Source organism: Camelus dromedarius, chromosome 1 (genome assembly GCF_036321535.1).
Source record: "Camelus dromedarius isolate mCamDro1 chromosome 1, mCamDro1.pat, whole genome shotgun sequence".
In the NCBI taxonomy this organism is placed as follows: Eukaryota; Metazoa; Chordata; class Mammalia; order Artiodactyla; family Camelidae; genus Camelus; species Camelus dromedarius.
Window position 1 is genome coordinate 56,891,773 of NC_087436.1, and position 18,362 is coordinate 56,910,134.

The 18,362-nt window shown below is 35.7% G+C and overlaps 1 protein-coding gene across 10 annotated transcripts in view; it reads right to left on the bottom strand.

Moving 5' to 3' along the window:
- Window positions 1-18,362, bottom strand: part of PDLIM5 (PDZ and LIM domain 5) — a 185,445-nt gene that overhangs the window by 127,079 nt on the left and 40,004 nt on the right. For all 10 annotated transcript variants that reach the window (XM_031469330.2, XM_031469309.2, XM_031469300.2 and 7 more), the window contains exon 3: window positions 2,656-2,807. In XM_031469330.2, coding sequence (XP_031325190.1) covers window positions 2,656-2,807 — 152 coding nt within the window. The remainder of the gene's footprint in view (window positions 1-2,655; window positions 2,808-18,362) is intronic.

Sequence of the window (18,362 nt, forward strand, 5' to 3'; positions counted from 1 at the left end):
CACTCACTCCCTTGAAAGTAACATTTGAAAGATCTCTCTTGATCTATCAATTGTATGTGAATCCCATCTCAGGTCCTGCTTCTCGGGAAACTGGACTAAGACAAGTCTATGAAGGAAAGTACTAGTTATTCATGAAGAAAACTACATGTATATGAAGAAAAAGTTACACAGAGAAAGTCCTGTTGTAGTTCACTCAGTTTGGAAGGAGAATGCTGAACAGTCTGGTTGGTGAGAGGTGGGGTAAAGAGGGTAAGATGACTGGAGGCCAATTAAGGATGCTGTTGTTCAAACTCAGAAATGAGTGGGAGTAAAAATATTTGCTTTGATATGAGAAAGAGAGAGGACTTAAGAAGAGAATGGCCTTCGTATAGGGAAGAATTGAAGATAATTGTTCAAAGTTTTATTTTTTCCATAAAAGGCAAAAAGCATTTCTTCAGTAGCAACGCCTATGTCATACCGTGAATTCTCACAAATGCAATTCTCTTTCAGGCTGACATCACCTAACAAAAGAAGTGTTCAAAAACTGGAGAAGAGCAACAATAAATGACAACAGGACTCTAAAATTCTCCCTCATATTTTGGGTCTCTTGAGTATCCATATTCAGAAATAAGAAGACAAGATTAAGTAGTATCTCCAAATGTTTATAATTTTGTATTTAAGCAGCTTCAAAGACACTTCTCGAGTCAGTAGCAGATGACTTAAATTAGAAATGCATTCAAACAGGGTAACATCTGGTTTTCATCTACTCTTTAGGAACCCAGAAGTGTTTTCAATAGAAAATAAGATACTGAGTCCTGGATCATAAAATAAGGAGCACAATGTGAAAACAAGTAAGCTACTATGAAAGAAATGACACACAGCCCAGAAAAAAAGCTTACACCCTACATAAACTTTCCGTATCGAATTTGAGAAACAGCTCAACATCATCTGTGTTTGTTTTGCTGATATCTTAGACGAGTTAAGCTTCTTGACTTCTTGGATCCCTTTCAGAATTCATACTTAGCAAAAATGCCTATCAACAAAAATGACTACCTTCATTTAACTAGTAACAATTTTTGTGTTATAGGTCTCAATATATAGAATGAAAGGATACTATCAAAATGGAACTTTTTAGCAAGGTTTTTTTTTCTCATTGATTACTTTTATATGTATTAAAATATATAGCTATTGCAGATACTAACTACTATATATAAAGTAGATAAAACAACAAGTTTCTTCTGCATTGCACAGGGAACACTATTCAATATCTTGTAGTAACCTATAATGAAAAAGAATACAAAAAGGAATATATGTATGTATATGGATGACTGAAACGTTATGCTATACACCAGAAATTGACACAACATTGTAGCCTGACTATACTTCAGTTTATAAACAAACAGTAAAAAATAATACAATGTATAGCTAATATCTTTCCAAATTTAAATATACATGATCTTTGATTCAATGGTCCATTGAAAGAAATTTCACACGCACACACATATACACACTCACACATACTCACCATACACACACAAATTTCTCCAAAGGGGAACTGGTCAGAAAGTCATGATACATCAAAGTAAATCTGTAAGTCTAAGTTCACAAAAATGTTTCCTACTCTGTCCTAAGACCCAACTGATACTGCTCCGGACAAGTGCATATAATTTATTTTGTTTATATCCTCTAAATAGTCCCAGGAGAGACTCCAAGAAAAAAAGGTTTCATAGCTAAAAATGTTTGGAAAGTACCACATACATTACTCCTCTCTTAAAGATTTATAACACACACAATAATTTATGGAAGACTATAAGATGTTTCAGAGGAAAATAGTGCTTTCCAAAGTTTATAGAACAGAGAACACTTCTGTAATCATAAAAAGCAAGTCTTGCTTAAAATCCTCCATAACCACCTGGTAAATGATAGCTACCTTCCTTATAAACTTAAAGGTTCAGAGCCATCATTCAATCATGCTCCCTCTATTCCCTCTTTCTCCTCCCTTCCCCTCAACCCAAGACACCATAGTGGTTCAATCTTTATATTTCATAATAACCACAGACAATTTATCAAAATATAATTCTTGGCCCTTACTTCCAGATATTCTGATTCCTATCAGTATTTTTAACAAGAAATCCAGGTGCTATCAATATAGTTCATATGTTGGGATACTGAAAAGACCTGATATAGTATAACCAATGTGATAATTAGCTATTTTAAAACTGAAGCCAAACTAAATTCAGAAAATCTGGACTTCAAATGCATATATTAAAATTTTATTTTTCTACCCAGGAGAAAAAGGGGCAAAAGACATTAAAAAAAAAAATCATACCTTAAAAAAATACCCTCTAGTATATTGCCCAGAATATTAAGGCCAAGAGTTTTACGCTATAAGAATTCCTAGCCTGCAATCCATTGAGAAATTTCAGGAATTCTTAAATTCCCTGAAACAATACACACAATTTTTGTGTGTATGTGAATACATGCTGTATAATCCAAAGCTATCACCAATTCTTACACTGCTCAATTACCCAATTTAAAAGCCATTATATTTTTTATTCATCTACCTGAAACAATGGCAGCAGAAACTGCTTTTTAGTTAACACCATGAATCAGATACACGAAAACACATTCCTCAGTGTTGTTTTCTCTCTCAGAGCCAAACAAAAAGCAATTTACCTTTGCAGGGTCATATTCAAAGAGCCTGTACAACCCTTAATCTTGTTCTGGGCTTCAAGATGAGTCATTCCATGCGCACTTATTCCGTCAATGCTGAGAACCACATCACCTATTCTTACATTTGCCTGGGATGCTTTGCCGCCGTCTTTCAGCTGTAAAAAATAGATTTCATTAGGACTGTCACTCTCTAAAAAACAAAGAATAAACACAGATGAAAATCATACTTCTGTTATACAGACATAAAGGTATATTAATATACTATTAAAGTAACACAAATTATCTTGGTTAACAGGTCAATAAAAATTCAAATGACTTTAATATTTATTGTCTTAAATTCTTATTTGCTTTCTAAAAATCTACAATAATTGTCTGAGAAAGGAGCTCTGATAATTTCTCCATTTCTCTACTGTGTAACAGTAGTGCATGACTGTTACAAATGCAGAAGAGAAGTAGCCAAGAAAATTACATTTGAGCAGGAAAAAAGAAGATAATCTGAACAGGGTATTTAATACTCTTTTTAAAATAATTTTTAAAACTCTTTAAACAACTGTATTTTCGTTTGAGCACAAAGAGTAATACAGAAGGAGGATGTACTGAACATCCTGAACGTCCTTCATGTCGCATCCACTCCATATCCAATGTTTGGGGAACTGAACTCTTTCAGATCACAGCCCCAGGTATCTACTACGCTGGATGTGCTTCCTGCTCCAGGCACTTAGCAAGAGTGGAAGGGAACCAGTTGCATCTGAGACAGTCAGACTTCTTTGTGTACCACAGTCTTTAATCCCCAATCTTTCTTTCCTTCTCTATGAAATTTTCTACATATTAACATTTAGTTTGATCTCCCTTAAACTTCAACATGTATCTATTTCATTGCTCCAAAAGAAGGAAACAAATATATAATATGATAGTAAAATAAAAGATGATATAATTTTAATAGATACTCAGAAACATGGAACAAGTACAAATCAAAAGAAATCTAGTTCTAATTCATTCTAATTCAAATGACAAGCTCAGAATTCAACAAGGACAAGTGGCTCACACTGAATACTGGTTTGTAGGAAGACAGGTGAAACTAGGCCCAAAAAAGAAAGAAAATAACTGATATTTCTCTAACACTTAAAACCAAAGATTTTATACAGAATTTTCATTTGGGATGATGAAAAAAATTCTGGAAATGGATAGTGCTAATGGTTGCACAACATGGTAAAGATACTTAATGCAAATAATGAATTGTGCACTTAAAAATGGTTAACATGGTTAACTTTTAAGATAAGTACATTTTTACCAAAATGTTTTAATGTAGGTATTATTTTTTAAAGACTTTTTCTTTACTCTCAAACACACACACATTACTTTCATATTTTAATAAATATATCTGCCTACACAGTATTTTAAAATATACGTAATAAAGTTCTATCTTAATTATTTTCCTCTTGATCCCATGATCCTGTAATCTAGTCCTAAATCCATCCATCAGTTTAACATTCTAAATTCTATATTCTAGTAGAAACATACTTAATTCACCAAAGAGAGAAAAACAGATTCTAATCTGAAAATGAGAATCTTCAGTTAATCATGAGGCTGAACTGACCTAAGTTAGGTCAAAAATTAAACGATATTTCCAACAGAACAAAGTAAATCCATTTTGGATAGTTAGCTAATATATTTTTCCTAGGATCTCCAAAGAAGTAACAATTCCCCTTGGTTACTTTATCTAACAGGCAGTTAGGAAGAACTTAACTCTATTTACTCTCAACCTCTCAACCTTTACTCAATCATCAGAAATGTAAACAAAATGCCCATCACCATATGAAAAATCTCTCTTGTTATTTAAATCGTCAAACTCCTTTTTGTGTAGTTTTTTTTCCCCTGAGCTTCGTAATATTAATTGTCTTGGGTTTTTGACATTAACATCTTTTCTAAATCTTTAATCATCTTTATTAGTCAATCTCAGGCTTTCTACTCACTTGATTTAAACTAGAGAACAGGAAAAGCCTAAACTAACACCAGTGGGAAAGGCCCAATGCATAGAAACAAATTTAAAACTTGTTAAAGACGGCATCTCCCTAAATAGTCCAATGAGCTTCATTTATCCCCAGAACCACTTCCTCCAGCCATCCACTCAATAGAAAGATAAATTTTCCTCCTTAATTGGGTAGGATGTAGCACTATTATGAGTTGTGAGCAGCAAAGGAAAGATTACAAGGTCACTCATTATTTGTATAGTTCATTTCTCCTTTGTTTTTGCAAGTCTAAATAGCTTGCATTTGTTTGAAGCAGTAATAACTTTCTGTCATCAGCAAATCTTTATATATTATATGACAGCTGTAAGTGTGTGTATTTCATAAATGCACAATGTGTAGGAAGGAAGCAGTCACGGGAGGCTCCTGGGTCAGGTTCAGTATAAATCAAACTAATCACAAGCAAATGCTTCTCCTTTGATCTTTAAATATATTTTTCAGTACTGTTGTCCAATTTTTCATATACTTAATTGTAGCTGCCTGTATGCTTCTTTAAAAACACTGCTTTGTGGTCTCACTTAAGCTGCAAGCAGGCATGGCTGCAGCTGTTGGAACTACCTCTGAGCTTCTGTTTACTGATGCAGAAATGAAGGTAAACAAGGAAAATGTATGCTCTTCAAGAGAATGGTATCTTTACTGAGCCACCCCATTAACTTAGATAAGAAAGGATCTAATATCAATCACCTGCACTTGGGACTAAAACTCACCCCTATGGATACATTTTAACCCTTTAATCTGTAATTACGGATTGTAAGATGTTTTCTCTTGAAAAGGAAGTCCAGTCTTCAGTAAGTGGATGTGCAGACTGTGTGTGTATGTGAGTGTGTGTGTGTGTGTGTGTGCGTGCGTGTGTGAGACAGACAGACAGAGAGAGATCGGAGAGGATGTAAGAGAAAATGGTATCATAGACTTGGGCTTCCCCCATCTTACTTTGACTAGGAAATACCCAAAGGTAAATTTTCTCCAGTTATTTCAGATGAGTATCTCCTCTCACATAGTCTTTTTCTTCCCTGAGAAAGAAATGACACAGAAAAAGTTATTAGGACTATGTACTGAGCACCAAGAGTAAGTGAGGGATCCTGGGAGGCCTGTTACCACCCTTTACCACTATCAGTTAGCTTTATGCTGCTCTACAGATGGGAAGAAATCTTCAAAGGGATTAAATAACTTCCTTACACACAGCAAGAAAGAACACAGTTTCCAGTAAAGGCTCGGAAGTTAGACAAACGTGACTTCACGTTACGCTCTGCCCTCTATCAATTGTGTGCCGTGAATTTACTAGGCCTCTCTAGGCTTCAACTATCTCTCCTTGAAAATAGGGACTAGGACTCCACCTGCCTCACAGAGCTGTTGAGCAGATTAAATAAAACACCGGCACAACACATAGCACACAATGCACAGTAAATGTTCAGTGCCATTGGTATTATCACTCTACACTATCAGTTCTCACAGGCTGGACATCTCCCGCAAGGACATATGGGGCAGAGAAGACAACTTCCAAACTGACCGGTCTGACTTGGCTTTTCCCTTCCCTCCTTAAAGGAAGACCATACACCCCTCTTCTCCCTCTGCTTCTCTGAGCCTAAACCTTCTCCTCACTTATCAAAAGAGCTTGGTATGCACACAATCAACCCCAGCTCCCAAGTCCTCCTTCCCTGCTGACCACTTTTCAAGTCTGAATTTCCCCAACTCCATTCCCACAGGATGGTAGCCTCATACCCCCACTTCCCAGGGCAGTTATGTGTTGCCACTGTACCAAATGGCCAAACGGTAAGAATCAATAAGGTGATACTTGTGAAGAAGCCTTGAGTTGAGGGTCAGGAAAGGACAAGAAGGAAAGATAACAAGAGAACACACAGCAAAGGGAACAAAGGAGGGGACTGGGATAGAGGTCAGAATAGGGAACCAAGGCCATGAGGGAAGAAAGGGTCATGAGATGTCCCAGGTACAGGGTCCAGGCCTCATCTCTGGGTGTGTTGTATATCACTGTGCACATGCACAAAATAGTATGTAAACAGAACAAAACATCAAAATAGTAACTAATTATAGAAGCAAGAAGATCTCATACTTTGATTTGAATAACTAAAATAACCTAAATGACTATAATTAATAACTATAATTTAGAGCTAATTAATTTACAGTAATACTTATATATGTCATTAAACATGTCATTAACTTAACGTACTCCAATAAAATTTATAGCTAAACTTCTCCCAAACACTTAGCCTCCATACAAATGTGTGGTTCCAAAAGTATTTCTTAAAACTTTTTAACAAAAAAGGAAAGTAGCTCTATGTCTTTATAAAACTACACTGAAAATAAAATATTAATATCTCAAGATGGCGTACCACTTAGACAAGGATCTCAAAGATGCACTGAAGAGAAAACCTGTCTTATCCACAAAGAAGCACACCTCTTGGGATTCATAAGGAGTTACAGACATAACTGTTACACTAATCCTTCCCCAAAGCTATTACATCTTAAGAGTACATCACAGAAGCAAACCAATCATTGAATTCACAGCAAAAAAAACCCAAACAAAATCAATGAAAGCATCATAGAGCTTTCGCTTTTAAAAGTTAGTACCCAATATGGCAGATATCATTTTAAATAAGTCTGTCTAAGATTCCTCTATAAAATGAACATCTAATACAGCTGCTATATTGCCCGAAACTTTTTCATAAAGAGGCAAAATGTTTAGCCATAGCAGTGACTCCAACACTGTCTTAGAATTCTCTAATGAAATGTATCCTTCCAAACCATAGGGAATTCTCAATATGCACACAAAAACCTCTATTTGTCTTTCCTTGGAAATAAGCCATTAGTTACAAACCTCAGAAAATAGGTGCTAGCAATAGAAATGATCTATTGAAAATATATGTGCCTAAGAATATTACAGAGATCATTTTATAATATAGATAACACTTTAGTAGATGCTTACTGAGAACAATTTATGCTGGTTCAAAAGAAATGCACTTCAGTAATTACATTATTACATGCTATGGGTAACAAGCAGGAGACAGGTACCTATATAATGAGCCACTGCCAACATGCCAGTTTTCACCCTTCTGCATATTTTCAACAAATGTGGAATGTTTGGAAATGTGTGACCCTGACACCATGGGTATGACAGGAATGCCATCAGGCTTAGTAAATGTAAAAAAGGAACACATAAATATGACAGCTACAGAAAGAGACACTAACAGAAATTTCCCATGTCCGAAAACCATGGGAACTAAACCATGGGAAAATAAAAGCTATTGTTTTTCTAACAGTGCCATTACCAAAATTTGGAGAAATACATTTACTAAAAACACTATACCAATCTGACCAACAGGATCTTCTTGAGGCAGAGGAAAGCACAGAGACAAATCTTATTTTTAAAAAATTCCTAATTAATAGACTATCTTTAATTTTGATTTAAAACATATTTTAGTACCTACTAGTAGTACCTACTGTAGAATAAAAAATTTGAATCCAGATATCTAGCTGTTTATCTCCCACATATTTCCCAGAATACTGTCTGGGAAATAATAACAAAATAATAACAATAATAACAATAATAACAATAATAATAATAATAATAATAAAATAATGTGATTTTTTGCACCACTACCCCCCCAAAATGCCTAAAACTATTTGAGCGTTACTCCAAAAGAAAGGACTCACAGAACTTGCTTTCCTGCCCAGCGATGAATGCTACTCAATCACTAAGAAATATCACAAATAAACAAAAATGGTCAGTTTTCAGCCACTAACGCGAGCAGAAGAACATCTAAGAAGAACTATTTTTTTCAGCCATAGCCTTTAAAGCTTTTTTCCACATCTCAACTTATTTACTACCACTCCAGTGCTTATCAGTCTGCCCTACATTAAAGGTGTTCTGTCTTGCACTGTATATGGTTATTATGGTTATATGTTAGTGCCTCGACCAGCCAATAATACACCTCAACTACATACAAAATGTCAGTCTCAGGCCTGGATGTCTAATGTGAACGTGCTCCTTTAAAATGAGGCTACTTTGAATTCATTTTAACATCTTTTTCTGTGAAAGAAAATGACTTGGCTTTCTGTAGGTTAGAATGGTGAAAAAAACCCAGCAATCACTGATGTCTCTGTATGTTGGTAAAATTCTGATTCATATGAGCACTGGTTACTTTAACTATGTGCCTTATTTTTTAGCTTATGAGTCAAACTGTAATCAGCTTTACCCAAAAGTCTGAAAATACACCTTATATGGTAGCAATGAAGAGAATACCTCAAAGTATGTGTCATTATGCCTTATAAAACCAAACGGAAGAGGGTGATTACGCCTCTTTTCTTATGTAGTCACTGAGCTACCTAGTACGGACATATGTTTGTTCTGCTAAAATGCCTATTCTAATCTAAATGGATTTCCTTGATGAGTCTCTCTGAATTGAAATAACATCTTTATTCTTCTCTACCAGTGTCCTAATAAAATAAACATTCCTTTTTAAACTGTAATTCACTATTAAGATGCCACATAACATTTTCATTTTATAGTTAATCCATGTGTTTAAGCCCAAAGATTTAATGTGTTCTGTAGTTAATGTGTGAAGGTAATTCTACCAGAAATGTGGAAGGTATAGTGGTTTTTAAAAAAAAAAAAAAGAGAGAGAACATTCACAAACATCTCAAAATCAAATTTGTTACTTACAGAGAAATCAGTGTTTCTATGTAGTCCACTCTATAATAATAAGGAAAATGGTAAGAAATGTCACAGAAAGTTATAAAGGTTCAAAATGCATTGGTCACATCCAGTTTACCTACGAACAGATTAGCACTGAAATTCACACATTTTAACCCTTCCTTCTTGTGAGGTTCTTCTCAGTGATAAGATTAAATCCTCTCTGAAATTGTAAGCAAACTGTATGCAAATATACATGTATTTTCCATTGAGTCTGTCCATAGCTTTCCCCAAATTCTCAAAGGCATCTATGACCAAAAAAATGTTAAGACCTAATGATTTAATGAAACCTTAGAATAGTGTTTCTCAAAGTGTGGTTCCTAAACCACTAGTGCCAGCATAGTTCAATGATGGGAAACAAATCACAAGCCTTTCAAAACCCACAAGCTAAAGATGTTTAGAAAAAAAGAAAAACTCCTTTAGCATCAAGAAAATTTAAGAACTCAAAACAGAATTAATACTTATCCAAAGTGGTGCAGAATCATGATTTCACATGCTAATGGTAGATAAGTGTAGCTTAAAAAAATGGTGACTCACTTTTAAACTTTTAAAATGTTCATAGCATAAAATCACTAACATTTAAGAAGGGTCTATTCCAACAAGGCACTACATTCAATACCGAATTCTAAGAAATTCCCTCATCTACTCTTTTCTACTATTTAACTTTTCCCAGGTATATGCAGCTCTCCAGAAAGCAGTGTTCCTCAAACTATCTGTGGTTGAAGGCACTATCTGTGCACAAAGATTTTTTCCCTCAATTTGCCTTTACCGATTCTTCTGTAATCTACAATAAAGACAAATTACTGGGGAAAAAAAGAAGTAAAGAAACCATTCAAAATATAAGACCAAGGGGGAGGGTACAGCTCAGCGGTAGAGTGCATGCTTAGTATGTATTAGGTCCTGGGTTCAATCCCCAGTACTTCCGTTAAAATAAACAAATAAACCTAATTACCTTCCCACCAAAAAATAAAAATAAATAAATAAATCAAAATATAAGACCAAATTTTTTATCATCAGATTCAACCAACATAAAATTACTCTGTAGAACCACAGAAGTTTCTAGATACTTATTTTTCATTTCTATCCTTATTTCATCTCAAACTGTAACTGACAGTTTGCTGGTCTGTAGGCCAGCAAGGATGCTCCTTTGAGGCAATGACTGAATCTTCTATTTCTCTTTAGAACCACTGTATAAGGACTGAAACATAATACAAAATAAACTTTTAATGAGTTGTCACACTAGAAATTAAAGGTGCTTAATAAACGGGCTATTATTTAATAATTTAACTCATTTCCAATTTTTTTGGTCTTATGTTAAACAAAGCGACGAATGATATCGTACATTTATTTTGGCACACATATTTGACGTTTTCTTTAGGAACTGCTTCTAAAAAGGTATACACATTTAAATGTTTGATCCATGACACTACACTGCCAGCAAGAATATCTGCAGCCATTTACAAGTCTGCAAACTATGTATGAGCGTGTCCGTTACCTACACCCTCGCAATCCTTAGTTTTATAAAAGAAACCTGAGGGTAATTCTACCTCTACCACTAACAAATTCTGTGACCTTGGGCAAGTCATTTACATCTCTGGCCTCATCTATTCAGCAGTACAAGAAAGTTGGCTCAAATGTTCCAGGATACCTTTCAACTCTAAACCATAATAAATATTTACAAAGACTTTACAATCTCTCATTAGTCTAAAGTCAATACAATTAGGATCCACTCACTACTCAGGCACTAAAATAAATTTTGTATTCTTCTACAATTACTTCACATATATTATTCTTATTTCTCTATTACAAAATACTGAAATGGCAAACATGGGTGCTTTTCAAAAACCTGAAACTGCATCAACATTAGAAATGTAAAAGGCTGGATTTTTCAGAGCTAATTAGGAGAGGAGAATCTGGCTTACAGACTTTTTTCAGATCCCAAATGAGTTTTTCTTTTAGAATGAATTAGCCTCAACAAGAAGAATCTCCTTTCCGCTGGTACCAACTGAGCCCTCTGGCATTTAATGCTGAATTATGCCTTCACTCATTCATCGTATGTTTACTGAGTGAGTACATATGGACCAGATGCACTAATGACTATAAGAATAAATTATGAGGCTAATGGGGAAGGCAACTACTCATTGATTTCATCATTTAACCAATACTTCCCAGGTGCCTATTACGTGCCAGTCTATTCTAGGTATGGGAATACAAGAAGGAACAAAAGGAGTCCATTCCCTCATGGAACTTTAATTCAGTCAACTGGTAAGAGACAATCAACATATAAACACACAGATAAGTAATTAAATGTCAGGCAGTAATTAGAATTACAGAAGAAAAATAAAGCAAATGATAGAAAGTGTCAGGAAATGCTCTTTAAAGTAAGGAAATCAGGGAAGGTAACATATGAACAGAAACCAGAATGAAGTAAGAGAAAGAACCATGCAAGTATTTAGGGGGAAGGCATTCTGGGCAGAGGGACAAGCAGAGGTAAGGATACTCCAGAACAATAAAGAGTAATATAAAAATGTATCAAAGTTACCAATAACACAAAGGCTGGAATGACTAATATACCTCGGTGGCATGAAGAAGTTTCGCAAAGACAATGACGATTGCCCTGAGTGCTGAAAGACAGGTCGGAATTTGCAGGATCAAAACAGAAGGGATGTATGAGCTCCAGAAAAAACCAAAAAGCACGTGAAAGACATGATGATATGAAAGTACTACCATTTCCACAGAATAGCAAGTAGTTGACCGTGTTCACATGTTAGGGAGAAAGTGACAGGGAAACTAACAGCCCAGGCTGGCCAGGATGCCAAAAGCCACACAGTAAAAGGGCACAGTATGTGACAATAAATAACTCCAGAAGAATCTAAGTTTACAAGTTGCTTCCACAGTAACTCGTGTGGTCTCTTTAAAATTTTTATTGCTTAGAACAGAGTACTTACATTATACAACTATCACTCCTGGATGCCACACTGTTTCCAAGAAATCCATGCTCGTCTACTCCTGGTTCTTTTCAGTACTTTTTCTACCACACACTTTCTCTTACCCCTTAAAGAAGATGAGTAAGTCTTCACTCCATTCCTGTCTCTAGAAGTATGGCTTCAGCTTCCTTTGTACATTTGTAGCCTTTCAAAATTAAGATTCATCAACACTTGGGCCCAAAGAGTTAACTTTTCTGTATATGGAATTATTTTATTTATCCCAATTGGGATCTGTTGAGGAAAAAAAAAATCCTAGGAAACCTTTCCTTCCAGCTCTCTTTGTTTAGGTCAGAACTACCACCAATACCCCCTTGATGGGTCTCCTGTGCCTTTTCTTGCCGTCGCAGGTTCATTTTTCTAGGTCAATAATCCAGCCCGCACAGTTGGCTTTTATCAATAGTACCAAATGTTGGTGGATCGCTTCTAGCACTCTGGTCTCTCATCACAAGACATTGATTTACCCCTAGATGTTTTACTCTGTCCACAGAAAGCAAATGCATGATCACAGACAGCAGCTGGAAGTAGAAAGGAAATGTTCTTACGTCAGTGCCACTATTTTTTCTTTCCTTTTTTAAACTAAGAGCAAGACTGAAGGATTCTTGTTGCAGTGCGACTGCTGTGCCATCTGTATCTGAGCTCTGGGTAACATGGGACTTGGCAGGGGACAAGGTGCTGACAGCAGTTAGGGAGAGTCTATTAAGCAATGTCACTGTTCCCAGTTGTGCAAAGTCTGCACAGAGGCGGGAGTGAGCAAGTGGAGGAGGCTAAGATTTTGGTTTGCCTGATAGAATATGTCTAAAGCACGTTGTCTGTGGTTTCATCTTCACCCTGCTTCCCACCTATTCTATCAGTCCTTTGACGAATCAATCACCTCTTCCCTTCAGAGTAAGAGCCCAGGGTCACTTAAATATAGGGACAAGATCAAGGCCATTACTGTTAAGAACAACAACAACAACAACAACAAAAAACCCCCAAGAATTTACTAGCAGAAGTCACAGGTAAATCTAGTCTCTATATGGTGCTTTTCTTGTGTAAATCAAAAATATCACTACTACCAACTATTGATCATTACTGAATGATAGAAGACCAACATTTTACTTAAAAGTTTTTGAGTTATATTAAAGTAGTTGATATAAATCCCATTCTTTCAGCAAATGGTTAACAAGCATATAATATATACCAGCACATAAAGTATTTCTTGTGTGTGTGTGTGTGTGCGCGCGCGCGCGTGCACTCACGTATAAGTGTAGGGGAGGGAGCAGGAAAGGGAAGATAACAGAGTTATACTTTCTAATTGTTAAAAGTATGTGTAATTAACAGATAATAACTACCATTTTTGAGTATTCACTATATGCCAGGCACTATGCTAGACACTTTTTTACTTTCTCTTTTTACAAAACCTTCCCCTCCACATATAAAATGACAAAGATCAGATAACAAATGAAAAATGCTATATTTGCTCTTCCATCTCACACATTAACATTTTGCCTTAACATTTCTTTGGTGTATGCAAACATCTTTTCAAAAAGTTAAACATTAAGAATACATTTCCAAGAACATCTATCAGGCAACCCCCTGGTTAGCTTAGTTATTATTCTCTGCTGCCATCATTATAAGCCATTTCCTCAATTTCCATGCAAGATGGAAAAACAGCATACCATAGTACAATATTATTTGAGCTAGAACTCCTATTTCAGGAGCAAAAGCCTTTAACTCATCCGTAAGTTCTCCAGCTACACTGTTCAACATTATAGACATAAACTAGAGACCAACAAGCTCACATGTCATGTCTAATGGCTCAGAAACACTCAGGTAAGAAACATATTCCTTACAATAGATTCTTTAATCACAGGCACACTTCATGGACTAAAACCTGTTCTGGAACAAAACCAATAGAACAGAAACTTAAATTTTTACTGAGAATTCTCTGAAGGGTTATGGCAAGCTTCAAGAGTAAAGTTTTTTTTTCAAAAAGTGTTGTTTTGTTACATTTTGTTTTGTTTGGAAGAAACAGGGAGGGAGAAGGGGATACCAGGCATTTTTCCCTACCAAAGTGATTGACAAATCAAAAACTTTATTCTTTAGAGCAATGTAAAATACACAAAAACTCAAAAAACTGGCAGACATGACCCAGCCCTAGCTGAAATTAGTATATTTATTTTCTTCACTCCAAATCTAAAACTCTATTTAGGTATTTGATTAAGTGAATAGAAATCTTTCTTGATTTTCACTTGATAATTACTCTGCAACCATAAAAAAAATCAGTAAATTTTTTTTTTTGAAATAGTTTGAGAAACACAAGTATTAGCGTGGATGTGGGGAAAAGGGAACCTTTGTGCATTGTTGGTGGGAATGCATATTGGTGCAGTCACTACACAAAACAGTATGGAGGTTCCTCAAAAAATTAAACATAGAACTACTATACAATCCAGTAATTCCATTTTTGAGTATTTATCCAAAGAAAATGAAAACACTAATTTGAAAAGATACATGCACCCCTACGTTCACTGTAGCATTATTTACAGTAGCCAAGATACGGGAGCCACCTAAGTGTCCATCAACAGATGAACAGATAAAGATGTAGTGTACACATACAACAGAATATCACTCGCCATTTGTAACAACACGGATTGATCAAGAGGGTACTATGTTAAGTGAAGTAAATCAAACAGAGAAAGACAAACACTGGATGTTTTCACTTATATGTAGAATGTAAAAAACCAAACAAATGAACAAATATGACAAAACAGAGTCATAAATACCGAGAGCAAACTAGACATTGCCAGAGGGGAGGGGGTATGGAAGGATTAGTGAAATAGGTGAAGGGAATTAAGAGGGGCAAAATACCAGTTATAAAATACACAAATCATGGGGATGTAATGCATAGCATAAGGGAATGCAGTCAATAATATTCCAATCATTTTTTATGGTGCATGTGTAAAAATATCAAATCACTATGTTGTACGACAGAAACTAATGTAATATCGTAAGTCAACTACACTTCAATTAAAAAAAGAATCAATAACACAAGCTCCGTTTCTTGGAACTGATTCAATATTTGTTTCCAACAACTTTTTATAGACTTAGGAGGTATGTATACCAATTCATACATGTTAAAAGAAAAAAAAAAAGAAAACAACAGAGTAGGAAAGAGAGTAGTATGCTGGGCTGTAGGAAAAAAAAAGCTTTTTATTAACTTGACGACACACAAAATGTACGGGAATAAATCTATAGCCCAGTATTTAGACTCAAAAGCAAAAAATTGAAAGAGAAATTCAAATTCATGAGAATTTGGAAGGCTTGACAAAGAGTTCACAAAAATAAAGCCAGAGAGACTTTAGAAGGCTTCACTATCCCTTTGAGTTAACAGGATGTTCTGGGGTTTGTTTAAATATTTTTAAGCAGTAATATATATATTACAGTGCACAACAACAACAACAAAAAGCACTACCGACTGTAGGGGAAGTGTCAGTCCTACCGTATTCTGTGTGTTTAGACCATATAAGAAATATTATACATAATTCAGTACCAGAGAAGCCACCATGGTCACAATAGAAGATCCAGAAGTTATACCAGGAAGTACTTAGGAAAAATGGATGGTGCTGAAAAAACTGACTGTATGATATAGTAGTGAACTAGAATTACTGTGTTTTACAAAGCAGTGATTCCCACACCCTGCTGATCATAACCTCTCTGCGCACCTTCTAAAAGTACAGGTCATGGAGATCATTACGAGAGATTCTGATTTAGAAAGTCGGAGTTTGAACCCAGGAATCTAATAAACCCTCTAGGCAGGAACAAGAGTCCAAGGGTACCAGTTCCAGAAAGAAAGATTTCAATTCGCAGCACAGATACAGGCTGGAAAACATTCAGAACATTCCAGAAATAAAATGATTTCCTTGCAAAGTAATGAGATTCCTATTCCTGGGTATGTCTAAGTAGAAGGCAGACAGCCACATGCCAAGGGTACTGGATAGGAGATATACGGATTTGAAAATGAGAAACAGACTAAGCACACAATCAATAATTGGTGAGTACATGACCTGATGCAAGAGACCATTACACAATTTTAGTCACACATTATAAATGGTCTTTCTCTGTAAGAGTAATACAATCATGACGTTCTGATTCTCATTACACATCAGTCATTTCAATCAGATTGCAAACATTTTTTGTTTTACCATGGCAAATGCTACAAAATGAAATATGAGTTTCAATCTAGCTAGAGTTCAGAGAAACTGAATTTATATTATTAAATAGTAAACATAACTTCAAAATGATTTCAAAAAGAACTAAAATAACATTCTGTTAAGCTGTGATGACACTGGCAAATGGAACAAACAAGACAGTAGGAAGTCTCCTAGGCCAGAAAGAACTGATTATTCAGGGAAACATAAATCATCTCTACACAAGATACTGACGTTGTCCCATAAAGACATAACAGTAACTCCCAACAGAAATAAAAGGCAGCTAAACACAATCAATTTCCCTATCATTCTGTATATAATAAACATAAACTCTCATATTAAGGAACGATGTTAGACAGCCAAAATCACAACCTGCCATTTTGGAACAAGCAAAACAAAGTGAAAACATAAAAGGATTGTAGAAATCCAAGTGGTCTGGAGTCTGGCATTCAATGACCTTTCCCCAGTGTTTTGACAGATAAAAAAACAAGTCTCCCATTTCAAAGCTGGTGCAGGTCATCAGATGTTTGGACCTTTTAAAACAGAACTATCATCAGAGATTGGGTGGTTTAATTGATAAGAAAAAGAATTTCTTCAGGCAGCCAAGTGACAGATACAAACACCTAGGAGAGAAACCTCGCAGATCTCGAAAATAAATTCACCTGAACAATATTACAGCTATTTTTACCCCAATATGAAGTTGAACCATCAAAAATACCCTCCCACACAATGAAAAGCTATTATAAAACAGTATTATTTCGGGAGAGGTCAGTGAAAAATATCCATATTACTCAATTAAAAATTCTACTGGCTAAAGAGAGATTAAGGAATCTCTTGTAGTAACAACTTAATACTAAATTAATGTTCAAGGAAGTTATTTTCAAAACTAATTACACCCGTCAAAGAACTCATCTGTCCTGAGCTTGTTCAGCTGTTTAAGAAAATACGTGGTGGGGGAGGAAGAGTAGTTTGGAATGTATAATCTATGGTGTCTGGCCACTTCAACAATCTATCTTTCTAGGCCTGTTCTGTGACTACTGGTTTCATTCAGATATTGGAAATAATTTAAGAAATACCCAACATCTAATAGCTCCAATTTAAAAAAAAAGTCACTATCACAAACTTCTGTCTGCTGATTTAAAAATCAAAAACAAAACTTTCAAAATGGCAAACTAGAAAGGAAGAAACCTATGTGCCCATCCTGCAAATATTTGGCTAGTACTCACACCAGCGGCAACACCCACAAAGATATCTATTTCAACAGGTTGCCTGGTACAGGCTTTATGCTAATAATACAGAAAAGGAGGAGGAAAGGGGAAGCAATGCTGGAGAGTTAGATGTTTCACAGGTATTCATTCACTTAACCTCACAAAGACGCTATAAAGTACTAGTACTCCGAATTTATAAGTGAGGAAACTAAGGCAAAGAGAGGTTAAGTTACTAGTCTAAGGTCACTTAGAGTCAGGAGGTCACATTACTGAGGCTGGAACCCAGGCAGTGCGATTCCAAAGTCCACCTTGTGATCACCAGCTGGGCTGCCCTCCCACCCAGCATATCACCTGCCACTCTCCCTCCAGAGATAACACACTGCACACTCCAGCCAAAAGCACATGTTTTACTCTTGCACAGTTTACTCCCTAAATCCCATCTGTCCCTCCTACTTTGATAAACTAGGCTGGATAAAGCAGGAGAGAAATCTCTTTCCCTTAAAGCTTAGCTCTAAACTGCTACCTGATTAACTCTCAGGTATCCAAAAACAGGTATTCATACATCACACAAGCTTTAAAAAAAAATTCCTCAG